Source organism: Vipera ursinii, assembly GCF_947247035.1.
Source record: "Vipera ursinii genome assembly, chromosome: 2".
NCBI classification, from domain to species: Eukaryota; Metazoa; Chordata; class Lepidosauria; order Squamata; family Viperidae; genus Vipera; species Vipera ursinii.
The window spans coordinates 276,073,996-276,101,736 of NC_139513.1; the positions used below are offsets into that span (position 1 = coordinate 276,073,996).

At 36.8% G+C, this 27,741-nt stretch overlaps 1 protein-coding gene across 2 annotated transcripts in view; it reads right to left on the reverse strand.

Moving 5' to 3' along the window:
• The window catches only part of NIPBL (NIPBL cohesin loading factor), a 169,246-nt gene that overhangs the window by 18,770 nt on the left and 122,735 nt on the right, over window positions 1–27,741 (reverse strand). For both annotated transcript variants that reach the window (XM_083354590.1, XM_083354591.1), the window contains exons 17-33: window positions 26,047–26,278; window positions 25,363–25,514; window positions 24,710–24,790; window positions 24,122–24,222; window positions 23,173–23,311; window positions 22,037–22,119; window positions 14,158–14,290; window positions 13,388–13,531; window positions 9,960–10,049; window positions 5,808–6,022; window positions 5,593–5,695; window positions 3,371–3,469; window positions 3,114–3,260; window positions 2,622–2,756; window positions 2,318–2,416; window positions 1,386–1,439; window positions 338–446 (exon numbers count right to left, since the gene is read on the reverse strand). In XM_083354590.1, the coding sequence (XP_083210716.1) occupies window positions 338–446; window positions 1,386–1,439; window positions 2,318–2,416; window positions 2,622–2,756; window positions 3,114–3,260; window positions 3,371–3,469; window positions 5,593–5,695; window positions 5,808–6,022; window positions 9,960–10,049; window positions 13,388–13,531; window positions 14,158–14,290; window positions 22,037–22,119; window positions 23,173–23,311; window positions 24,122–24,222; window positions 24,710–24,790; window positions 25,363–25,514; window positions 26,047–26,278 (2,116 nt within the window). The remainder of the gene's footprint in view (window positions 1–337; window positions 447–1,385; window positions 1,440–2,317; window positions 2,417–2,621; window positions 2,757–3,113; window positions 3,261–3,370; window positions 3,470–5,592; window positions 5,696–5,807; window positions 6,023–9,959; window positions 10,050–13,387; window positions 13,532–14,157; window positions 14,291–22,036; window positions 22,120–23,172; window positions 23,312–24,121; window positions 24,223–24,709; window positions 24,791–25,362; window positions 25,515–26,046; window positions 26,279–27,741) is intronic.

The window sequence follows — 27,741 nt, forward strand, 5'->3', positions numbered from 1 at the left end:
TCCAAGTATGAAATTACTGCTTTGAGTATTACTGTTATTTAAGATTTTGAACTCTTGGTATTAGCTGCAATTGCAGATTATAGAAGCAAGCAATAAACACCATAAAACATATGAATTTTAACCTGTAAATTCTGAAGTAAAAATTACTTTCAGTTACTTTCTTCTCTGTAGGAAGAATTCCATTTATCAAGCACAATTTCCCTTCAAACAGAAATTATTCATGCAGATAATTCCATCTGCATTTTCCACACTGGTAAACACAAAAAGGCTTCATTTGAACTTGGAAAATTGCTACCAACAAGCTATTTTTAATAGTATATGGTTATAGATGCCTTACCTGCCAAAGATTCTTCATATTTTAGAATATGTTCAACCAAATTGTCCACAAGTTGAGTACAGGCTTTCTTGACAGGCTTGTATGAAGCATCCTCTTCTGATTTTAGCAACTATAAAATAAACGGAATATAGTCTTTTGTAAAGGAAAACGAAAGACAATCTAATTGGATATAACAAATATAAAACACTAATTTGTAGTAATAATGGACAACAGATTACCCCACAATACATTTTAAGGAAGACTAATTTAAAGTGTTAATTTAAATTAACTTTTATTAGAAACTTAAACAGTCAATAAATATTTATCAAATAGTACATGCTATTCTAAAAAAGCTGTAGGCGTGAGCTTAAATGGACTCTGGAAAATAGTAGAGGACAGGAAGGCCTGGAGGAACATGGTCCATGGGGTCGCGATGGGTCGGACACAACTTCGCAGCTAACAACAACAAATTCTAAAAAATGTGAAATAACTCATTTTGCTTGTTATTCATGTATATGTTCATTTACTGCTTATCGTAAACCTGGACTACTACAAGCATTAAAGCTGTTATAATGATAACTGAACTAGGATACATTCCTTAATAAATATGTAAAGAAAACTAGGCAAAGTAGCCTTTAAGAATTAAGAATAATATTTAAAAAGTATTAATAGGTAAGCAATGTGAAGAAGATATACAGCAATGAAGTACAGCAATGTAATTCATTTTTGAAATAAGATTATCATAGTGTCTTGAACAAGGGATGGAAGCATGTCAGCTTTCCAATTTAGAACCAATATTCCCAAATACATTGGTAGAGAGATTCTTTTCATTTCTTTTTTCTGATTTTCCTATAAACCAGTAAGGAAATTATTCTTTTTACTGACAATGGGACCTCCTGAATTCTTATTAGACTGCTAATTGACCTTTACACTTTGTATTGCTTAATTTGAATATCCTTTTCCTATTTGCTGTGTTACTTAAAAGCTGCATCAATTCTCCTTGAAAAAAAATCAAAACAAAAGGCATTTGAATGAAATCAAGGTCCAGAATATCCAAATTATTACGTACATTCTGAAGAAGCTGTTCAAACCAATCATATCCTGTATCTCTACAAGCTGCAACCTATGAAAAAGAAGTGTAAAATTTGGGAATAAATTTAATATTTAATTGTTACTTTCTGAGTTCATACACAAGAGAATATCTACAAAATACATCAATTTTTCAGAAAGCTGTTCATAATCTATCAAAATTACCAAATTAGGGGAGAGGTAGAGTTTAGCTTAGAAACCTGTTATTTTGAACATAAAATGCTGAAGTAATACACGGGACAAATGATTTTTCCCCCAGAAGCTTAGTCTATGCACATATCATTTAACACGATTAAATCTCTATTGAAGCATTTGCATATCTTCAATTTTTATACAAAAAAGTCATTTGTTTATTCCTAGTAAACAAGGAGTCCAAATAAAATGGATTGTTTTCAAGAATAAATTAGGCTCTTAGCTGAACTTGGTAGCATTATATAATGAAATTATATAATTTTCTTCTCCCATGTCATACTATTCCAATACTATTCCAAATCTCTCACACATCCTCCCTGTCCCCCCTTCTGCACTCCTTCGCTCCCTCCTTGACCTAATAGCAGCCATTTACCTACTTGTGGGTCTGGGACTTGTAAATTCCTGCTGGCTTCCTTAAGAGACTTTGGTTGTGGGAAGCCAACATGAAGTTACGTCATCTAACAACTGTGGGATTCAGTTAACAATGACAATTGAGACTGTAGGAATTTCTGTAGCAAAGCAATGCTGTTACACTTTACACTTGCATTGTGTCCACCCAATTGCTGTTGAAACTCATGGACTACCTGTATTGCATTTGTTTGAGTGACACCAATGAAGAACACTTAGCCTTAAAAAGATGAAAAAGAAATACTAGGAAAGTGTACTTGTGAACACAGTTAGGCATAGTGTTTACTGCAACTGAAATAGTCCCATTCATACCACATCTGTGATGTTCAGGATTTTTCTGGTCATAGCTTCTCTGTCATTATGTGGAGTTGGAGTGAACCATAATTTCTGGAATGTCTCATTTACCAATTTCTGTAAACAAAAATATATCTATTAAGAAAATGAACCTTAAAGAGAAGTATAAATTTCAGTAAGCAGCATTATTACCATTACTAGCCATGCCAGAGCAACATTTCTCACAAGAGCTAAACTCAATTTAATGTGAATGTAGAAGTCAAGAAAAAGTAAAATCTAAGCAAACTGTAACAGAAACAATACATGCTGCATTTTCATATACCTTAATGCCTTCTTCATCATTAACTCTGCGAATCATTTTCACACACATTTCTGTAATTTTGGGAAAGGTTGGTTGTTCAATGCAGATATCTCGAAGAATCTTTATTACTCTTTTTCTGACACTGATACCAGTATCCTAAGGGATAGAAAAGACAACTTTAGAATAGAATAGAGCTGGAAGGGACCTTGGAGGTCTTCTAATCCAGCCCCCTGTTCAACATACATATATTTTCTATAATTTACAACACTGCATACTATTAACTAAAAAATAAATAAAAAACAGATATAAAAACTAACAGCAACTAATATGAGTTGATACATTATGGTTATATGGTGCGTTTATTTTTTGAAAAGTTTCTGCAAATGACAAAGTACTCCTAATCTACCATAATAAAATCCAAGAGGCTTGGATTAACAAAAACTGTAACTGTGTTTCAAATTTCAGTTTATAAATGCTTATACGTAAAAGAGGAAAATGTAAAACTATTCATACCAGTATTCGCTCAATCAGCATGTCATAATACTGTTCAGCAAGCTGTGGTCGACAAAGCACAAACCGACCCAGTAACTCCACAGCTGCTTCTCGCACACTCGTGGAATTATCCATTAAGCGTCCATGAACACCACGTTGCATATCCAACTATAAACAAGCAAAATTAAAAGGCACATAAACAAAACCAGAAGAGCTGCTAGAAAGAATAAATACCAATGTATGGTTAGAGCTTGTCTCTCTCACCCACTTTTTCTTACCCTGGCTAGAATGCTGGGGTCTACAGCAACAACTTCAGACAAACACTTCATGGCTTTTGTTCGAACAGCTATTGCATTTTCACCAAGCACACGCAGAATCTATTTTTTAAAAAAGGCATTTGTTAAGGACTGCTTATTAGTTTCTGAAAACAAAACTGCGAGTGGAAACATGCTAAGATTAAAGCAAAATGGAAAGTAGCTATTTAGTTATCTGTCATAACCTTGCAAAGAGAATATTCTATGCATTATAACAACATCTGACATCAATACCTGGCAAAATCCTTGAAGGACTAATCAAGGAATGGACTTGTGAGCCCTTAGTTTCTAACTGATTATTACCAGAAGCCAGCATTGATTTGTTCAAAATACTGTAGGTGCCAGACAAATCCTACTGTTTTCTTGTAGAGGGCTGGCATTCCTTTGACACTGTGACTAGATTAGTACACAAAGTAAATACTGTGTTCTTAAACTTCAGTAAGGCATTTGATAAGTTAGACCATAGACTCCTTCTTGAAAAATGTGAGATGGATGATCCCAATATCAGATACCTTTGCTTTTGACTGGACAATAGCCAACACATGAGCCTTCATGGGTCTATGTCCTCATAGAGGGAGGAATGCTGTGGAACATCACAGCATTCGATATTGAGCCTAGTACTCTTTATTATCTTCATAACTATATTAGTTAAGGAAATAGAAAGCCTGTTCATAAAATCTACAAAAGATACAAAGTCTGAGGTGAGGGGACTGCTAACACCCTAGAAGAGAGGCTCAAGATTCAAATTTTCCCTCTTCTATTTATCAACTACATGAAGCTGTTGGGCAAGATCATCCATTGTCATAGTATAAGTATCATCAATGTAAGGATGAATCCATATTATGCTTCTCCACCCCAGCCAGTGATACTTCAAGATTTTCCCCCCCAGCATCTGGAAGCTGCAGGAGTCCGCATGGGGAAAAACAGATTTAGACTTAATCCTGCTAAGACTCTATGCTGTGGGTCTTAGCTACTCCCCATCCCCTCCATGTGATGACCCTCCAGCATTAAATCTAGATGTGGTTATCATTCTCCCAGACAGAAAAGATACACAGTTTGAGAGTTGGCAGCTGCAACCAGAAAAGCCTTTGTAGAAAACCATCTGATCTGTCAAGTGCACATTCTTAAATTGTCCAGGTCCAATTCAAGGTTATATTTACCACTTATGAAATCTTACATAGTACCAGGACCACCGAGCTTTAATTAATCTTGCCTGTCCCACAAGATCTAATAGGATTGACATACTTTTTGAGTTTTTTTCTATGAAGCAATACCACATGATGGGATGTAGGAAGCATGCCTTCTTTGTTATGGGACCTGCCCTATGGAACAGCATACTCTCAGGATGCAACAGGTTGTAATCCTGAGGGCCTTTCACTAGACTTTGAAAACATGATATTTACTCTGGGCATTGAAGAGTTACTAAATTCTCAAAGCAGGGGTCCTCAATCCCTGGTTTGTTGCCCAGTGCCAAGCAGGGGCCAGTTTGGAAATGGGCCGCACAAGCGACAGGCAAGTGTGCAAAGCTGCATTTGTGCAAGTGATACATGTAAAGGCCAAATCATCCCCTCCCCACCTGCCACTCCCGCCAGTCCACAGAGCCAGAAAGGTTGGGGACCGCTGTTCTAAAGGTTAACAGAATTATTATGGTTGGCCTAAACTCTATTATATTTTTCCCTTTTGATTCACTTATTTTTGTTCACTTGTTCTTAATTCAATATCCAAAATCTCAATCAAGTTTGGCAGGTGTATAAACCGATTAATCAGAGTGTCCTGATTGGAAAAAATGTTGGTTGTTTACGTCTAATATTTCATTCCCCAAAAAATATGCACAATCACTTTGTTAAATTAGGATTATATTTATGACAGTACTATAACAATAGCAAACAAGATACAGCTCACATCCCTAATAATAAATGCAAATCAATAAAGGTGAAGTTCATGAAAAGATGTTATCCTTCCTTATCCTTTTAGGACAATGATTCAATTTAATTATCATATGTATAGAATGAATTATATTTTAGGAAGGTATAAAAGGCATGCAGGATAAATAAAAATAAAAAAAAGAATCATGGAAACATGTGGTGTTATCACAGCCTATTAAATATCTATGCTCAACAATGAACAAATCTTGCGTAAGTGCTTGGAATCAGGAAACAATCTGCATTTCAATCTGCACAATTTACCTGTGTCAAATAAATATCGAAGCTCTGGGCAAACGGCCTCATAGAGGCCAAATAGCGTACAACCAAGCAAGCATCTTCATAGTCCACAGTGTCAGAATTTATCCTGTAACAAAGTTGCAGATAATTATTTTAGACTTTAAAAATACACCAACACAAGTAAGCCAAATAGAGCCTTAAAATAAACGTGTTTTTACGAAACAGTCCAGAAAACTCACTTTAATGTACTAAACTGAGATGGTGCGGTTTTAATGATATTTCGAAGGAATTTTTTGCGACTTTCTGCTCGGTGCATAATTTGTCCTGTTGTCTCAACCTCTTTTGAATGGTGAGTTCCTTCAGATGAATCTTCATCCTTCTGAGATTTCATTGCTTTCTCAGTCTCCATAGTGGTATCACGAAACCACTGAGCTATATAAAATTTCCGAGAAAACTGGTATAATAGGACCATGAACGGGAACAAAGAGAAATGTCAGAGGCTGTTCAATTAAAAATGTTTTCAGTATTATTTCTTTTTCCACTATTTTTAGATTAAATGTATGTATATGCATATATAGATAGCTATAGCTAGATATACATTTAATTTATGTAAGCCACCTTGAATATTATGGGAAAAGAAAACTGGGCTATGAATTTCCCTAATAATTAATTACTATTTTAAAAATATTAATATAATTCAAGAGAGCTACCAGTTAATACAGATACAGGTAATCCTCATCTAGTAACCATTCAAAGATACGATGAACCTGCTCAGAGCTACTTATCACCCCAGTTCTGTAGTTCCAACAGCAGCATACACACCCCAATCATATGATTGCATTTTGAGTGCTTGGCATTTATGGATGTTTGCAGCATCCCCCAATCTTGTGACCACAATTTTCAGCAGTTTTTGTCAGTTTCAAGCAATTACTTCTGGTTTCTGGTAAAAAAAATGCCCACTGAAGAAAATGGGTTCTCTTAATGATTGCAGTGTTTGCTTAACAACCACAGCAAAAAAAAATTGTAAAATCAGTCACAGTCATGTGTTGATCTGCTTAACGAGCACCACAATTTACGATTATAATTCAAGGTTCAATTACAGTTCTTAAGTCCAAGACTACCTGTATCTACATCCAGATATTTTAAGCCACCTTCAATCAGCCCCAGCCAGCATAGCAACTGGTGAGGAAAAATGGAATTTGCCTTAATCTGAAAAAATCTAAATTGGGAAAATCAGCTGTAAACAATAATGCATAAAATGCGACTAGTGGCACGCTGGAAATAAGGCAAATTGCTATAGTCACTGAACTGGAACCTTCTACAACAAAAGCAGCATTATGTATTATACAGGTAGTTCTTGATTTTTGACTAGTCTTGGAATAGGTGTTTTATGACCTATAAAGTGCTTTATGAACTATAAAGCACTTCCAGGCACTATAAAACATTGTGCTGCCCATATGGTTACACAAATGCATTTCATATGCACTTACCAGTTGCCAAGTGCTCCATGAAGATCTGAGCTCTATTTCTGCAGCCCAGCTGAGGCATTCTCTTCCACATAAAGAAGAGTGCTGAAAAGCTAGTGAATGCCAATGTAGAAAGATTTCTAGCCTTCAGAATAATGATGTTCTCTAGCTTTCTAACTTTAGGAAGACTAGAAAACTACTGTAGTGAATGGTATCTTTCTTAAGGCTAAGAGGATTTCTAACCCTTTAGAATGACCACATTCAATAGCTTTTCTAGCTTTCCTAGGCTAGGAAAGATAGCAAACATGATAGTTCTCATGAGGAGTCCCTGGTGTTCTCTGAGCTTGCTTGTTTTCTTGCAGACGTTTCATTACCCTAGGGCAGGGGTCGGCAACCTCGGCTCTTTTATGACTCGTGGACTTCAACTCCCAGAATTCCTGAGCCAGCTATGCTGGCTCAGGAATTCTGGGAGTTGAAGTCCACGAGTCATAAAAGAGCCGAGGTTGCCGACCCCTGCCCTAGGGTAACTGTTGTGATTCAGGGTCAGCCTGTGGGTTCGGCAGTTGGGTCAGACGATTCAGAGGAGGAGGAGGGGGGTGTTGGAGAGGTTGCTGAGGGTGTTGGAGAGCTTGCTGATGAGAGCCCTCAGCCAGGTCCCTCCCACCTGGTTACGACGCAGACCCAGCTGTGTGAGCCTGACAGCGTGGATGAAGATGACCCACAGCTGGCCCTGTTCAAGGATGCCCGACGCAGGAGGCAGTCAATCAGGAGTAAACAGAGGAAGGCAATGGGGCACCTCGGAAGGAGGCAGAGAGAAGCCACGCCCTGAACTGTTTAAAAGGGGAATGCGTGGGAGGGCTGGTTTGCTGAAGGCAACCGTTTGAATAGCTCCTGTTTCATGGTTCGTGTCTTGTTTTTGCTCTGTTTGCTTTTGTGTCCATAAATTTGGCAGGCTTAGTTCCAGCCTCTTGCCTTCTTGTAAAAGGGGTTGTCCCTGCCTTATCTGCAGGGCTGGTAGTAGGCTGGTACAGAACAGTAACATCATCAGTGCTAGTCCTCATCAGTTGATAGTTCTCATGATTGATTGGGAGGCCCTTTCTCCAAATCACACTATTTGAAGAAGGAGCCTTCCAACAATCATAAGAATGGGACTCGCTTGCTGGATGGCACAAGGCAGCCTCAGTAGGAAGGCCAGGCCTCACATTGGCTAGACTGCAACTGCAGAAAAAGGCAAAGGTAAGTGAAACCAGGCATGATGGGGTGATGAGAGGGCCTAGATTATTGGCAGTTCCCTCCCTTCCATCCAGGACATAGCATATAAGCATTGCTTGAGCAGGGACCGCAGGATTGTCTGGGACACTACACACCCTCTTCACGACCTGTTTTCCTTGTTCTAGGAAGAGGCTTCGTGGTATCCGAAGCAGAACATCCAGATTCAGTCAGTTTTGTTCCATATAGTAATAACCTTGTGAACTCTCAAGCTTCCTCCTTCTGCTATGTATTCAAGATGGACAGTGATTAATATTTATATGTATTTATATGTAAGGGTGTAGGTATATACATATGTTGTATATAGCATGTTTATATGTGTGTTCTTGAGGGACGCAGTGGCTCAGTGGGTTAGGACGCTGAGTTTGTCAATCAGAAGTTCGGCAGTTTGGCGGGTTGAACCCCGAGTGTCGCGTAACAGAGTGAGCGCCTGTTACTCGTCCCAGCTTCTGCCAACCTAGCAGTTCGAAAGCATGTAAAAATGCAAGTAGAAAAATAGGGACCACTGCGGTGGGAAGGTAACAGCGTTCCGTGCGCCTTTGGCGTCTAGTCATGCCGGCCACATGACCACGGAGACGTCCTCGGACAAGCGCTGGCTCTTCGGCTTTGAAATGGAGATGAGCACTGGCCCCTAGAGTTGGAAACGACTAGCACACATGTGCGGGGGAACCTTTACCTTTTTATATGTGTTCTATATGTGTATACTTTTGAGAGCAAGCAATAGAATTTCATTTTTAATGTGTGCCAGTGTGCCCACAGTAAAAAATGACAATAAAGGTTATCTTATCTATCTTATCTTATCCAGTTAACAACCCACATGATTGCTTAACAACTGCAACTGGGAGAGCTAGGACTGAGGTCACTGAGCAAAATGGTTATGCGGCGTCTCACTTAATGACACGTTCAGTCAACCACTGAGATTCCAATCCCAATTGTAATCATAAGTCAAGTACTACCTGTATTATCTTATTATTTTACAAAATTAAACTAATAATACAAATACATACAATTTACTGAAGTATCAATAGAATCTCAAATTTCATAAGCATAGCAAATACAAAAAACAAAAGTGAAAAAAAATCCAAAAATGATGCTATAAACAGAACAAATGCCAGAATCTTAATTATATTGTTCAAAGTAATATAATCAGATATTTGCAATCTGAGGGTTATTTTGAATTAGCTTAAAAAGTATGCAGCTATATAATTGAATGCTACCTTTAGGACTGTGGAATAATCAGGATAATCAAGAAATAAGCATGACGCTCAAGTTCTGCCATATCCATGAAAGCCAACTGGATGACCTTGGGCTCTCAGTCCAACTCAACACATGGGGTTGTTATTGTGGGGAAAATAGGAGGACAAAGGTGTAATGTGTTCACCACCTTGGGTTATTTGCATAAATAGAGGTGGGATATAAATAATCAAAATAAATAAAAAATAATAAATGACTGAGGCCTCCTTCACAGTAGACTCAAAACCCCCAAAGCCCATCAAAGTGGATTGTCTGAGGCCTGAGTAAGGAGCAGTGTGAAAGGAAAATACCAACCTCCTTTTAAGTGAAAAACAAATGCAGAATATATATGAGTCTAAAAACTTGCTGCCTAGTTTTACTGGGACAAATTATTTTAAACCAACTTTTATTCTAACAACCTACCAGTAATGATGCATCAGTTTCTGTATTTTCTTCCAAATAATCTAGTAATGCCTTTTGCAACTGTTGGATTTCATCTTCACCTCCTGAGACCTGTAAAACATAGCAATAAACTTTTGACATACTTCCTAACATCAGAATAAGTAAGGCTAACATGGCTATGTGTTCTAAATATGTTCTAAAGGGGAAACTAATATATGAGATAGACTCATTACATGCAAAGCAAGATAGTTCAAGCCGTGATTTGTCATAATTGTGATGATTATGGCGTACAGATAAAATAAATGCTGCAAAATTGAAATTTAGACTGTCATAACTTGCAATGACTGTCTAAATTTCAAGACTGAAACATGTATTTTACCTGTGCTGAGTAACTTGAGGCATATTTAGAATATAGACAGAAATAGTTTGCAATTAGGAGCATGATGGCTCTCATAGTTAGGATGCTGGGTTGGAGGTTAGCAACTCCATGTTTGAGACCTGATTCCTGCCGTGAGGCAGGGTGAGCTCTCTTCTTCACTCCAGCTGCTGCCAGGGACATAAAAGAAGCCCCTAAATGAGCATCCCCCAGGAAACGGTGCTGTCACTGGCTAATCCTTTCAACCAGGAAGCACCTCGATGCAAACTTGCAATCTGCATTTCCTCTCTTTTGAAATAATTTGCCAATATTGTTAGAAATGAGTCCTCCCTCACTTACTATTATGCATGTTCAGAGAAATACTAGTAATGGTTGATGAATCTTAAAGCTAGGAATGGAGGTGTCCTATACAGCTTCAGAAAGGGGACAATTTTAAGGAATTGGCAAATAGTGCAGCTAACCTTATAAATGAATTCTGTTAATGAATGATTGTTTCACCAGTTCATAACAGAAGCAGATAATACAGGTGAAACTCAAAAAATTAGAATATCGTGCAAAAGTTCATTTATTTCAGTAATGCAACTTAAAAGGGGAAACTAATATATGAGATAGACTCATTACATGCAAAGCAAGATAGTTCAAGCCGTGATTTGTCATAATTGTGATGATTATGGCGTACAGCTCATGAAAACCCCAAATCCACAATCTCAGAAAATTAGAATATTACATGCAATCAATAAAACAAGGAGTGTACATAGAACAATATCGGACCTCTGAAAAATATAAACATGCATATGTACTCAGTACTTGGTTTGGGTCCCTTTTGCAGCAATTACTGCCTCAATGTGACGTGGCATGGAAGCTATCATTGAACCAGGTTTTGGTGCTTTTGGCAGTGTGGGCAGTGTGGGCAGGTACCAGGTCCTGCTGGAAAATGAAGTCAGCATCTCCATAAAGCTGTGGAAGGAAGCATGAAGTGCTCCAAAATCTCCTGGTAGACGGCTGCGTTGACCCTGGACTTAATGAAGCACAGTGGACCAACACCAGCAGATGACATGGCTCCCCAAATCAACACAGACTGTGGAAACTTCACACTGGACTTCAAGCATCTTGCAGTGTGTGCCTCTCCATTCTTCCTCCAGACTCTGGGTCCTTGGTTTCCAAATGAGATGCAAAAGTTGCTCTCATCAAAAAAGAGGACTTTGGACCACTGAGCAACAGACCAGGTCTGTTTTTCTTTAGCCCAGGTAAGACGCTTCTGATGTTGTTTGTTGTTCAGGAGCGGCTTGACAAGAGGAATACGACATTTGAAGCCCATGTCCAGGATCCGTCTGTGTGTGGTGGCTCTTGATGCACTGACTCCAGCCTCAGTCCACTCCTTGTGAAAGTCCCCAACACTTTTCAATGGCCTTTTCCTGACAATCCTCTCCAGGCTGCAGTCATCCCTGCTGCTTGTGCACCTTTTTCTTCCACACTTTTCCCTTCCACATAACTTTCTATTAATGTGCTTTGATACAGCACTTTGGGAACATCCAACTTCTTTTGCAATTACCTTTTGAGGCTTTCCCTCCTTATGGAGGGTGTCAGTGATGGTTTTCTGCACAACTGTCAGGTCAGCAGTCTTCCCCATGATTGTGATTCCTACTGAACCAGACTGAGAGACCATTTAAAGGCTCAGGAACCCTTTGCAGGTGTTATGGCTTAATTAGCTGATTAGAGTGGAACACTTTGAGCCTAGAATATTGCACCTTTTCACAATATTCTAATTTTCTGAGATTGTGGATTTGGGGTTTTCATGAGCTGTATGCCATAATCATCACAATTATGACAAATCACGGCTTGAACTATCTTGCTTTGCATGTAATGAGTTTATCTCATATATTAGTTTCCCCTTTTAATAAATGAACTTTTGCACGATATTCAAATTTTTCGAGTTTCACCTGTATACATAATTGGACTACCTGAAGATAAGCATTATAGCTCTATAAAAATCTTATCTACATAGAAAATTTCTGGTTCTATAGAATATAATACATTTATGACTTTAATGAATGGTAGAAATGAGATATTAGAATGCAATGCCAATTCATTTTTGTTCATTAAAAATTAGTCTTTCCAGTTACTGCAATTGCCCGAAAATATTATCTTCCAAATGAGAACAAATATCCATGAATTCAATCTATTTGCCCATGATATTTAAAGAATCAGAGAAAAAAATCCATGTATTTAACATGTTATATTGTGATGGAATGGACAAAACCTGATCACAGAAGTGAGTTGCTGGAAAGTAGGTAGATTTTGTTCATATCCTGATTTTTCATGAAGGGGAAAAGAAGGTTGAAATGAGCTAAGGAGATGGCAAAGCCAGATGGGTGACCTGGGGCCAGTCACTTTCTTTAAGTCCTAGGAAGGAGGCAATGGCAAATTACTTTTAAAAGCTTGCCAAGAAAACTACAGATTTCTCCAGACAGCTGACTTCAAAGGCACCAAATAAGTCAATACTCAGAATCTTCCAGTTTCTCACTTGATGCCTTTATCACTACACCAAACTGAGTCTCCTCTCAACATTAAAAGGGTAAAGGTAAAGGTTCCCCCGCACATGCGTGCTAGTCATTTCCGACTCTAGGGGCCGGTGCTCATCTCCGTTTCAAAGCCGAAGAGCCAGCGCTTGTCCGAGGACGTCTCCGTGGTCATGTGGCCGGCATGACTAGACGCCAAAGGCGCACGGAACGCTGTTACCTTCCCACCGTAGTGGTCCCTATTTTTCTACTTGCATTTTTACATGCTTTCGAACTGCTAGGTTGGCAGAAGCTGGGACGAGTAACAGGTGCTCAACATTACTCTTGCTAAATTGATTAAAATAAGAAACAACAAACATTTTCTACTAAGAATAATTCAACAACATGGATGTGTCACAAAACCAAAAATAATTTGTTTCTGACCATACACATATTCAGTCTTATGCTACTTTTTATTATACTTTAGTATACATCTTAGTAAAAATATTTTTATTATAATAATTATTCAATCATTATTCGAACATTTTTCCTTAGAACCAAGAAAAGCATCAAACCTGTTTTAAAATTCGGGCTATAGATCCTTGATCCATTTTGCTAGTGACTGCATCTTTTCTCAATCGTGCTGCTACAGTTCCAAGATAGTCAAGTGATGCCACTCTCAAAGCCATCTCTGTTGATTTATTACTAAATTGATGAACCTAACAAAAACACAACGCTTTTGTCACACCTGTTCTTTCTCTCTCAATATGCTTTGTACATTGCCTGATCTTTTCCAAAAAATATGGTAACAGTAGCAGCTTTAGAAGCTTATGCACCCATGTCCAGGTTGCACATAAGCACAAGCAGTTACTTAAAAACCAGTGTTAGAAGTAAACAACATACTCTTTTTTATTATCTGCACAAATGCTACTGGATGAAGGTTTGTATCCTGATGCATCATTTGAAAGTATTATCTAACTGATTAAAGCTAGCCATAACAAATTAATCAACACTAGGAATCTAATTTCTTATAAAACTGAAATAAATTCTAAACATACAAATTTAAATATCATGCTTTCAAATTAGAATTGAATTGCACATCAGATTTATTTTTTAAATACCCACTTTCCTTAAATTTGAGGAAAGATTTTAGATATTCTGGGATATGGGGCTGTTATGACCATCCTTCGGAATTAAGAAAAAAGTAGAAGATGCATCTATAAGAATGCACATTGAAACTGAGCTTTTCACCAAAACATCTGAGGTTCAGAATGATGCACTAAGCTGTGATAAAGAACAAGCCTTTGTTAAAGTGCAAACAATTTTTTTAAATCCATATATTTACCAGTAATCTTCCCAATAAACTAAGTAGCAATTCTGCAGCTGGCCATTCTGGTTTATTGACAGTGGAAAGAAGATCTTGAACAAAGTTCTCAAAAAGTGGTCTATAATCCTCTTCACCTTGTTTGCTACCACATCTGATGAAAAAATTGAGAATGGGAAGCATATTAATCACAAACTACATTATAAACTTGGGAATGAAGTTGGAAGTTAAAATAATTCCAATCATCAAAAAGATTTACTATATCAGTTAAATGGGTCAAATAATAATCCTCTATCATTTGGTAGTGATATAGAACATGGCAAGGTTATTTATATATTTAAAGTATTTCTATTCTGCTAATTTTCCAATTTTTAGGCAACATATAATCAAGACACTCATTTCTGAAAAGTAAAATACTTGCATATTCAATATCAATATATAAAAGTAACCAGTAGAAAAATACAATAGCAATCATTTTAAAGGTTAAATAAAAATTGTTTAAAAACAAGGATTATACAACAAAGCTTCCTCTGAAGCAGAAAATAGCAATTGCATCTGAGTGTTAGCAAAAAAAGACATGTCTCTTAAAACAAGTTTCAGAGCTTAAGTGCAGAGCTTAAGTGCTCAGTTTCAATTTCATGGATTGTTGAGGTGTGACAGAGGACCTCTAAAGATCTCTGTAAGACAGGAATTGGGCTGCCCTTCCAATATCTTTGTCCTATATCAGGGCTTTAAAAACATCACCAGCAACATTATTTGATTTTATCCAATTTCTGAACTGAACAAACATTTGAATAGAAAAGGATGACTAGGCTAAATCTAACATAATTCAACTTCCTTTTACAAGAAATTGTTATTTATCTATAACTACAATTCTTCAAGGGATCATCTGTAAATTCACATATGGGTTATGAGTCAGAGCTAAGCATTCTGCAGCAGTGTTTCTCAATCTGGACAAATCCAACATGTACAGACACTCAAGTTCCAAATATGGCAGTTGTGGCTACTCTAGCTGAGGAATTATGAGAACTGAAGTCCATACATGTGGAAGTAACCAAGATTGAGAAGCACCTTTCTAGTGCTTACAGAATTGTTAGGGGGACAGCCTTCCCCATCACACATGTTATGTCACAAAAATCTAACAGTAACACAGAAAATCCAAAGGAACAATGGAAGGAATGGGAAGTGAATTTTCTGAATTCCACGATGACCACTTGACAACTCAGTTACAAGTAAGTAACCAATTCTCCATCATCATGATCTCAGTGATCCACACATTATGAGTGACAAAACAGATTCAGGTCTAGAAGAGTATCTTGTCATCATGCAGTGACTAAAAACATGTTCCAAAGTGGAATAGAGGCCCAGTCTGCAGCTATGGAAAAAAAATGAAAGACTAAGCCTAAGTAGCCATTATGTTTAACTCCACTACAGGAATGGTGCCACGTGGTCCAGCTAAAAAGCAAGAGCATAACAACCATCTAAAGTATGGTGTGATGATCATTTCCAATGGTGGGGGAAAAATAGACTATACTATATGACACATTGATTCAAAAGGAAGGAAATATCTGAGCAAAGGATGATTTTTCCTAAATATAATATAGAAGATTTCTTCATTTGTCAAGCAGTTCTCCCAGTAGGACAAGCTGATGTCACAGTTACTAGAAAAACTACACTTCATGAGGAGAATGTTGGTGATAGCCATGGAGAGACTCTATGAATAAGCAGTGATAAAGTACTATAAAATATATGGGAGTAAAGGAAAAGAAAAATATGCTAAACTTTTCATGAAAAATTTAACAAAAGTATTAAAAAAAGAAACAAAGTAATCTATAAGGTAGACTTTAATGGACAATACAACCAAACTTTGCTCTTTCAAATACAAGTAAAAAACAAAAAAAACAATGGATGTGAAACTTCATGGGATGAAATTACTGTTTCTACAAAGAATTTCTACATATCAGAATAGAAAGATAGAATAGAATAGAAAGATTCCCAGAAGCTACCATAATCTCCTGTATCTCAGGAACTGGATGAAAAAGTTTCTCCAATGCAAGGAGAGGAGATTGAGAAGGTAGAGGTATTTGTAGAAACAAGATGAAGTAAATGGTGAACCGTGGCTGTCAATGCTAACATGGTATGATGACATTATGGTTGGTTAATCTCTTTTTATCTTTGTCAGGATCTGATCAGCAGGAGAATGGACAAATATGCCTAAAACAGGGCCATTCCAAGAAAAAATGGATTACCAAGAGACCAAAGATCTCCTTAGCCCCAACTGCAAAATATTACACATTACCTGTCTCAATTTGTAAACAGGATGACCAAATGGCATCTGATAATGGTCACCATCAATATAGTTTTCATTTGTGGGTCACTATTCTAGAAGAGCTGTAACTCTTGGTGAGTATGTTCTTGTTTTCAGACATACAAATTGCCAAGATGAAGATGAAGTGTCAGATATATCAATGCTGTAAGATGCAAAAAGAGGGCCAGACTTTTTGTGCTGTCTTTTTTATAGTTATCAAGGAACTAACATGAAAAGCTGACCACAGAGACAGCCTTAAAAAGCTGCCAGTGTAAGCGAAACTACAAGGAGCTCAAGCTCACTGAAGTGTTGCAATGCTTTATGCCTTGACCAAGCACCTCAGATGCAGGCTGTTCAGATGTGAGCTCCTCACCTGGGCATGGATGTATCAGTGGTGAGAACAAGCAGAGAGAACATTTCCAGAGAGAATTTCTTGACTCAAGGCTGAACTGAGAGGAGTAGATGTATTATGTCCGTACCTGGAAAAGTGAAATAGAGGTACTAATCCTATAGAAGACACATCCAAAAACGGACAGAACAAATACATGAAGTTGCAGCCTTTAAATAGCTTAGCAGTTGGAAAACCACACAGGTCAATTCTTATTAGGGAAGAAATTGAAAATGGCTGAAGCATATGGAGTCACATAAGCAATAGGGCTTAAACTCATCTGTGTGTATCTACTGTCCTTACAAATCAGAAAAACTGAAAAGGAATAAAGGAATACTTCTTGTAATAGATCTAGAAGCTGAGGTGATCTATGGACTGAATAGAACAGCTTGAGGTTTGTGGTGAGATACCATGAGATTATGCAACTAAGTCAGCTATTTAAAAAGCAAATTGTACCTTATTGGTGGAGGACCAGTATGTACACTATTCATATAGAAAAAACTAAGGTAAAAGTATCATAATCCTCAAATTCAGCATCAAGTGACAATGATAATGAGATGTCAAATAAACCAAAGAGGCTTTAGAAACATAGCAATTAGGTTCAGAACACAAGTTCCATTAGAAAATTAAAATGGACAGCAGCTCAGAGCAAAGGCCAAAATCTTTGCAATCTTCAAGTCCTAAAAAAACAAATGAAAAATGATGGAGATTGGTCATGTCAGGACAACTCATAAGTAAACATCTTCAAGGAGACAAAAAAATCTTGAATATGAGACATTAGTATTTCAAAAAGCTGTGTGTTGTGCAATCAGGCCAAAGCATATTTAATTAATGAAATTCCAGAACATGGAAAAGGTCAATGTGTGTAATGATTGCTTGAGTTGTTCTAGGGAGTATGTATCCATGGTCTAAGATTATGAAAGACAGATCAATGATACATCCTCGAAAAATCACATGGAACCTATTGGGAGACATACTTAGTACAAGAATCAAGTCACAGTTTCAAGATCAGTTTCGGGCACGAAAGCTCACTGGTTGATTTAGGGCCACTCACACTTTCTCAGGCCAACCTACTTCACTGGATTGTTGTTGGGAAAATATACAGCAAATGAATGAAAGAATGTAATCAGCTGTACTCTTGGCGATCTTGAGATAGACAAAGGGGAAGTTTCATTACTCCTATAGTAAAGAGGGCAATTCAGATGAATAGCTCTTAAAGCATATCCTGAATTTTCCCTCCAAGATTCAATGTCCATGGGTGAAGAGGAGCTTTTGTGGACTAAATAATAGTTCAGGATTAAACTAACATTAAATTAAAATAGTAGTAATAAATCTTTACTAAGTTGCTATGCCAGCAAAAAGAAAAGAACATAAGTTACAGAAATCCATTCAATAAAATTATTCACAACAATCAGTAAAACCAATATTTTAAACTAAAATAAAGAACATAATATTTAAGAGAATATTCTACTGCAAAGTATGTGTATATCTTTGATAAGATAAAATACTATCTAAACTACCAATGAGAGGTCCTACTTTCAACCTTTTTGTCCAGTTCCCAATTTTCCCTAGGCTCAACCTAAACAAGACTGAGCAGTTTTGGTTGTTTGGACTTTCTGCTGCCAGAGATCTCTAAGTGCATGTGACACCACCAATTTGTGAATTGCACTTGTTACTGGTGTGCTTCCAGATGTAATTCAAGGTGCTGTTTCTCACTTTTACAACCCTTCATGGGTTGAAACTGAGTTATTTAAGGGGCCATCTCTCCCCGGTTGTTTCTACCTGTCCTACCCTGTCTGGCAAGATAGGCATGCTCCAGGTCTCATCAGCTCCTGAATGTTAAATAGATGGGCTTTTCCTGTCACAGCACTTGTCCTCTAGAATGTTCTTCCTTCAGAAGAATGTTGGTCCTAACCCTGCTGGCTTTTTCTAAAGTGCTAGGGACCTGATTTTGTTACAAATGGTGATCACATGAGCCCAGGACAGTTCAACAGTCATAAATACATGCCAGTTGCCAAGTGCCTCAATTCTGATCATGTGACCACAGCAATGCTGCAATGGTCATAAGTGTGAAAACCTGTTGTAACTTCAGTCACTAAACAAATGATTCTAAGTCCAGGACTACCTGTAACAAATAAACAGAGCTGTAGGGATAAATAAGAGCAGATAGATACAAGGGAAATATGGAGGACCCTCAACATAAACATCAGTATATGAACTGGCAGCCAGTGAAGAGGCCTGTGATGTAACAAACATGGGCATAGTGCAGAAGGTCCAGAACAAATTGATGGTAATAGAATCAAGGAATATAGAGAATGGGAAATAACTGCCTGATTATTACAATCATCCAGCCATGAAACAATAAAATATGCACCAATACAGCCACAGTCTTCCCTGTCAATTCTCTATCCCATGATACTATAAACAAGCAACAGACAAAAAACTGAAACCACTGTTTGAAGTGGGTTACCACAGATAGTGGATTGTAACAAAAAAGAAACCAAATCATCTGAACATTAGCATGTTCAGTAAACACCTAGCCTTTTTATGGAAACTTCTAAAAAGAAAAAAAAGGGAAAAGTTTATGCCCATCCAAGAAATATTAGTTCTTGCAATGTCGGAATTCACGTTTATAAAATGAGCCTTTAGGCCAAAAAATCAAAGGCCAAACATCACACCAGAGGGAGAAGGTATTCTGATGAATATTTCCAAGGCTTTGAAGATTTATTTTTTAATTAACAAATTAAGAGGACTAATAAATTAGTGAATTAATTTAAGGGTGCAGTAGAATAATAATAATAAAATAACAGAGTTGGAAGGGATCTTCTTGGAGGTCTTCTAGTCCAACTCCCTGTTTAAGCAGGAGACCCTATACCATTCCAGACAAATGGTTATCTAATCTGCAGACAGGATGGATGTCCCAAAGGTGCTTTTTCAAAAGGCAACTTGACTTTATTTCTTGAAAACATTTCTCTTCTCATCCAAGAAGCTTCTTCAGTTCTGCCTTTTTAAAAAAAAGCATCTTTGGAACAACCATGACTTGGATGACTGAAAATCTCCATAGACACCTCCATCCACAACTTCTGAAGGCAAGCTGTTCCACTGATTTATTGTTCTCACTGATAGCAAACTTTTCCTTAATTCTAGGTTGGATCTCTCCTTGACAGGTTTTCATTGTTACAACTTGTGCTGCCCTCAGGTGCTATGCAGAATAGGTCAACCCTTTCTTCTCTGTGACAGCCCCTCAAATATTGGAAGACTGTTATCATGTTAGCCCTAGTCCTTCTCTTTGTCAGATTAGCCATACACAGTTTTGGCAACTATTCATCATATGTTTTAGCCACCAGCCCCCTAATCATCTCTGTGCTCTACTCTGTACCCTTTCTAGAATCTCTACATATTCTTTGTTGTCATGGTGAACAAAACTGGATGCAGTATTCCAAGTGTGGTTTTACCAAAGCAGTATAAAGCGGTACTAACACTTCATGTGATCTTGACACTATCCCTCTGATGTTGCAGCCTAGGACTCCATTGGCTTTTTGGCAACTGCAGCATACTCCTTTAAGTGGTTGTCCACTAGGACTTCTAGATCACTCTCATAGTTACTGCTGTTGAGCCACATAGAACCTATTCTATATCGGTTCATTTTGTTTTTCTTGCCTAAGTGTAAACCTTACTTTTCTCACCACTGAATTGCACTTAGTTGGACAGAGCCTAGTGTACAATCTATCAAGAACTTTCTGGATCTTGAGACTAGCTGGTTATCCATTCCCCCACCCCCATTTAGTTTTGTCTGTAAATTTGACAAGTTCTCCTTCTATCTCATCAGCTAAGTCATTTATGAAAATGTTGAAGAGTATTGGGCTTAAGATAGAACCTCACTGCTCGATTCCCTCCACCTCCATGTAGATATAATTCCATTGAGGACTATACATTAAGTGTGGTTGGTCAGCCTGTTAAGAATCCATCTAGTGTTGATGCTGTCTATCCCACATTTTTCTATCTTACCAAAAAGTAGTAAAAAATAAAGAATTTCAATAAGCAAAAAGATCTTTTATTTATCAAGAATATATTAATACCATGGCATTTAAAAAAAACTGATCAGTAGGATCCAAAATCTAGTCATATGGTACAATTGGCATGGTTCCACCAGAAAACTGGATAAGCTCTAGAAAGTTACAAATGGTCCTGAAATAATGTATAATATATGACACACTTGTAGAACAGGAGTTTCATTATTCACACTGTCAAAGGAACTTTTCTGCATATACCCAATCTGTGTAGAAAGACTCTTATTCCAAAAATGAGAGAAGAAAAAAAACTCAGTGGTGCCCTTTTCACCAGCAGAACACTAATGGCATTAATTTATTGAATCCTAATTACTTATAAATGATACTTATTTTTAAGTGAGAACTATACAGGTAGTCAATTGAGTCCAACTGCCCCAAGGCAGTTGTCACCTTTTTGCCACAGTTAGGCAAATCACCGCAGTTGTTAAGTGAATCCCAGGGTTGTTAAACAAACCTGGCTTCCCTCATTAAATCTGTTTATTCAAAGCCGGATGGGAAGGCTGCAAATGGTGATCACATAACCACAGAAAGTGCAACCGTCATAAATACATGCCAGCTGCCAAATGCCAGAATTTTTTTCACATCACCATGGGGATGCTGCAATGGTCTTAAGTCTGAAAACTAGTCATAAGTCGCTTTTTCCAATGCCATTGTAACTTTGAATGGTCACTAAACAAATGGTTGTAAGTCAAGGACTACCTGTATGTATGTTTTATAACTTAGAATTTTAACAGAGTGAAGACAGGAATGATACTTAGGCTACAGAACCATATAGTCAATCAGTTTCTGAATATATTTATACATGCTGACAGTTAATAGTGTGGAAAAAGTATTCTGATGAATGATTAAACCTACAATATTTCAATTTTAGAGTAAGAAGAAAAATAATTAAAAGATAGAATGTTATTTCAAAGTATTTAATTTAAATGGTCTCTAGTTTTAAATTAATATTTTCTCTGAAGATATCAGCTTAATTTTCTACACTACTTTTAGCAACATATGCAATGAGCTGTGCAATTAGAATTAAGATCTAACTCTATCTTGTTTCCCATTTCCACATTGTCCCCCATGGGGACAAATTAGAGTTATTCAATAAAAATAATTCCTACAATACACAATGTGAGATCTACTCACTTCTTGAGAAAAATAGAAAGGAAGTTTTGTGCTGCCCTCATAGCTGTTTCATATGAATTTGTAATGAGGACATCCTGATCAATCTAAAACAAAACAAAACACAGTTACTAAACATGTATTGAAATTTATGCAACACTGGATAAATATATACAGTTCTCACCATAGATGAGGAGGAGCAAAATGGCAATAATGCTGTGATGTAAATTAGGAAAAATATTTATCTTTACAATTAAGAGACAATAAAGTATTATAACACATTGTAATTGGGGCTATGACTCCTATCTGCAAAAGTGGTACATGATATAGTAATTCAACTTTTAGTAAATCAATTGTCTCACTGCAATCTAACTGCAATTTTAAAAACTTTGCACTGATTGCCAGTAGTTTCAAGGCTGAATTCAATGTGCTAGGCTTTATCTTTAAAGGCCTTTTGGATGAAATACATCAGAACTAAATTTGACAGGTCATGGGGAAGAGGATCTGACTATAATCCCGCCACCCACTCTGTGAAAAGTAAATAGGACTAGACCAGATGACAGGCATTCCTCAAAATAGCCTCCATTCTTTAGAGTACTTTATTCAGACAGTATAGGCAATTCTACCCTACTGACATTTTACAAACAAAATGTGTAATTTACATTGTCTGTGAACCTTCAGCCCTTTTGAATCTGATTGAGAGGCTCTGTCACATTTTTTAATTCAAGAATTTCTGTGTGTATAATTATTTTATATTACTGTTATACAATGTTATAATTTTGTTGTTTGTTATTATTCATTTCCCAGAATTCTTCAGAATTGGGACAAGTTATAAATATGAAGGACATACAGCATGTCTAGAGGATATATGGCCTAGTGTCAGTTAACAGTAGATAGCTAAACTCAGATAATTGAGTTAAAGATTAGAAAAAATAAGTTTCACTTCTCTACAGTTGAATTTCTTTTAATCCATCAGTTCTGTTTCCCATATCCTTCTTTCTCTACTTTCTCTAGTTTAATCTGTTTCTTCTGTTGAAAGTTTCTTCACTGCCTTCTTTTTCAACTTCTTTGTTATGTACTCCTATGATTATATTTTTATTCCTCACATCAGTGGCTAATCTAAACATAGAAACAATTACATACTTTCAAAATTGATTCACCTTTTTATTTGATTCCTCTTCAGAATTAGAATCTTTTTCACCTGATGGTAGATGCACAACACATTGAATCAATTGTAAGACTAATGCAGTCACCATCTGAATATACATAGGTTCCCCATCTTTATCACTGCTGTTCAATCTGTTGAATAAATATAAAACTTTGTTTATCAAAAGTAAAATCAACATTTGAATCTATGACAAATTTTCAGATAGTGACTGCTTTCAGATGGAATCAACCTTTGAGAAAGGATTGCATCCCATTCCTATGAATAAACTTCAGATCTGATTTGCAAATAGAAAGCTACTGTATTCAACAATCCCAAAAGAGTGAAACATACAAAACCTAGGATATGACTGGAACAAATATTATACAAAATTAATATTTACATTCACAATGAAATTCAAGCATTCTTCACATTAAAAATATTTTTCTTCAATAATTGTTTATATTTCTGAAAAATACATTTGTTTAAAAGCTAGGTTTCATACATGGCTCCCCCTTCCTCCTTTTTTACTTTTTCAATGTAGATTTAACTAAGACATAGACCTATTAACTAGCTAATAGGAAAAGTGGAACCAAGTTTGGGCAGTTTTAAGGTAGCATTGTATTTACTACATTGCACAGACAGAATGTGTTATTCTTAACTGAATTTCCATTTAGCCACCAAAACAAATCACTGTGCAATTTATTGACTAATTAATGCAAAGTGCTTATTTTGTTTCTTTAAAAAAACCTCTAATATGCCCCAATTCTGCCTGAGTGACAATCCAAGTTTGATTCTTTAACCCAGTTCATCTCTTGTATTTTTTGTTCTACAACCACCTTGCTCTAGTAATTCCACCACTGTAATTCAATAATCCTTATGTTGTTCATTCATCAGAAATTAACACAGGGCCAATGCAGTTAAACATATATTAATTTCCATATTCCAGTGCTGTTATATATTACCTGAAATTTCTCAAACTCCTTTTGCTGGTTGGTAACCTTGCAAGTGAAGTAAAAATTTCTTCTAATATTAATTGCCTATGTTTTTCATATCTTGAGAAAACCTGTTTAAAATTAATGTCTTTTTAAAAAAATATTGTTCTTTATAAAGGAAAAGCATACAATGGAAAATGTCATTACATTTCCCCCCCAATAAACTACAAATCCTATTTTACATGTTCTTTACTAGCTCCACCCCTACAGAATTAATTTGTTAAATTAACTCACTATTGCCAATTATCCTATAGATGATTTACATATTTTATAATTGTGTTTTAAAGTAATCCAGACAAATCTTGAAATCTGCAGCTGCAGCAATGACTAGAATTCTCACTTTGTTGAATGGACAATCTTGGTTAGAGAGACTACATTCTGGAACTTGCACACTGCATTTTTAAAAATTACAATTGCTTTTAGGGCCTACAGTTTAGGAAAGTTTTAAAATGGACTGTTTTTGGTAAAGAAATAATTTAAGTAACTCATGAATCCTTTATTGTTTTATGTATGTAAATACAGAAAAAACAAATCTACTGGTTTAAATAGTATGCTTACAGCAGTGACTAGTTTGATGGCACACAACTGAAGTTCACTGACATTTTCTACAAAGAAAGGTGTTATTCCCATGGAAGAAATCTATAAATAAAAAAGAAAAGATAAATTCATTATGGCTGACAAATTGATAAAAATGTTTAAGCTAAATGCAGTCATTATTTGTCTTTTAAAATTGTATACATTTTTAAATGAAGTAGTTGTTAGTTTACAGTTGTAATTAAACATAATTCTAAGTTTAAAGAAATTTGGAAGGGGGAAAAACGAATTATCTTTGTTTTTACAGTACTTCTGTGCTTCCATATTAGCGTAGTGAAATATAATTACAAGGAAGTATGTTCAAACACTGTAGAATCCCTTTATAAGAAGAACATTTAGAAATTTAAGAGGTGGCAGCTGTAAATATGGCCAGACAGAAAATCAGATAGAAGTTACTAACCTTCAAAATTGTATTTTTCTATTCTTATTATAGTCAGAACTGAATTTCCACACAACTATACTGAATTACTCTAGCAGACCAACAGTCTAAAGCTTTATTATTAAGCACTGAGGAACAATCTATTCTAGTTATTAAAATACCTACTAAAGGAGAATGTTATAGTAAAAAGTGTGTGTGTGTGTGGGGGGGAAATCAGAATGACATGTATCCAACTTACTTGAAGAATTGTAGTGTCAGTTAGAAGCTGTATCTCTAGTAATTCAGCCAAACTACTAACAATGTCACAAATTTTGTTATACAGCATCACTATTACTCTCTGTTTATGAGTGGAACACTTGGCACGCTTTGCTTTTGAGCTCAATACACCACCTAAAATCAAATCAAACTGCATTTTAGCAATATTAGAAATCAGAGGAGACAAAAAAAATGTCTTAAGGTTTATATTTTTCTCTTTTCATCAATTCATCACATACTTTTAGGAAAAGAAATAAAAAATCATCATGAAAAAGAGAAACAAAATTAATTAAAATAAAGTCGGTAAAATTAATGGTTTAAAAACAGAATGACTTTTATTATAGATGACAGAAAGGGACTGTGTAAAACAGTCACATATGAATTAAGAACTTGGTAACATTAACTTTGCTAATAGGTTTTTCACTGATATAGAACAAGTGAAAGCTTAAATAAAGATAAAAAATTAAAGCTCCAAACTGTAGATTAATATAAAAATGATTACCTAAATTTTGTTAAAGAAAATTGTACATGATACAGTATAGCAAAGAACAAGCTGTAGAATATTTGATGTATGGAAAATGTTATGGAAATTCACAGAAATTGGGCCTTTCAAATTCCATGCTAGCCTTTCAGGATAATCAATATATCTATTTATTCTTATACTAACCACCATGTGGATCCAATCGATAAACAGGATCATACTGAGGATAAAGTGTGTTCTGCAAGTGAAACTTAGTGTACTGAATAACTCTTTCTATTACATCTTCAATATATACAGCTTTGGGCATGTTGGGTGATGTCATAATGTTGATAGCTGTAAGACAGGCATCGGCAGATTTTGTGACTCTCTCCATGATCAAGTCTCTCCATAATCTTTCTTCATCTTCAGTATCATTATTCTGTGAAAAATAAGATCATTAGCCTTAAATCTGCTTCAGCAACAATGTTGAAAAATCTCAAAAGTTGTAAAAATCACTTCATAAACTTTAATGAAATATTTGTTTTCAATTTAAAAAATCATTAAATATATTTTCTAGTTTACTACTAGCCGTGCTATCCCATTAGCTACAGCTAAAGTAACATAATTATTGTCAGGCGCAAAGAATCAGGATCATATATTAGGTTGCAGTTCCTATATACAAGAAACTAGTCAACTAAAGTTCAGCACTAAATTGGCACCATAGAAATTCAAGAGGGGTTGGACTTAGTGTCAATTCTAAAACTGAGCATGGCTGTAACCATTTTCCATATTCATTTTCAGTTAACACATAGGAAGGAGGGAAGGAGGTTGCCAGGTGCTTCACTAGTCTAAACTTTTAACTTTTATCCCATGGGAACCAAGGTCATCTGCTGCTCCAGAGACTGCAGGCTGGGCATTACATAAAAAGCTTGCCAAGAAGATGTATTGGGGAACATAGTTGCTTGCATAGCCTTAGGGGTGGGATTTCCTAACTTTGTACTGAGGATTGTTACGTGTGTATTCAGACTTGGTTTCACTTTTGACATGCTGATACTTTGTAACTAACAAACATATTCTTTTAGGAATTTGCAAGCCTCAGAGTTCTGCTTTATTCATCTCTGTTTATCAGAACCATGACATTAAACCAAGTCTCTTAAAACTTCATTTTTTCGGGATGCTGGGCCCCGACCGCCTACCCACTCACTTTTGGAAGAGTGGTAAAGACTCAGCGAAGACTCGAGATGGAGGAGAAAATTGAAACCACTGCTAGCCACAACGGGAACTCAGGCTGTCAGAGCACAGGCTGGCGCTCCAGCCACTGAGGAGGCGTCACTGGCAGGGGCTTGGCTGAAAGCCAGGGTGATCCATCCTGGGAAACTGACACCGCAAGAAGGAGCTATAGCCCTAGCGGACCTCTTTCAAGCCAAGGCTGACCCTCAGCTCAGGAGTACTCCTGTAACCGCTGGAGAGGAGCTCTTATTGCTGCCGTCCCAGGGTTCTTCACCTGCGGATGGCAAGAAAGGAAATGGGTCGATGGGATGGGATGACTACGGAGAGTGGAGATTTCAGTCCGCAGTCGACAGCCCCTCACTCAAACAGCTGAAGGAGAAGTTTGACTGGTTAGAGGCGAAGGATACAACTCCTGTTGCCGAAGAGGTGGGTGCCATGTGGGGAAATGCCAAAAACTACCCATCTCTTCCCTTCCCCCTCGCCAGAACTCTAACCCAACTTCTGGAACCCATGCTGCTTCACCCATCCCCCAAGCCTTGTATCCCAGCTGAGTCTGTTGCCATGGCCTTGGGATGCCGTCCCGGAGCCTAGCCAAGAGAGGTCCGGAGAGAGGTTCGGCTTCGTCCCCAGGAACAGCAGATCACCTAAGCCCAGCAGCAGATGCAGGTGGCT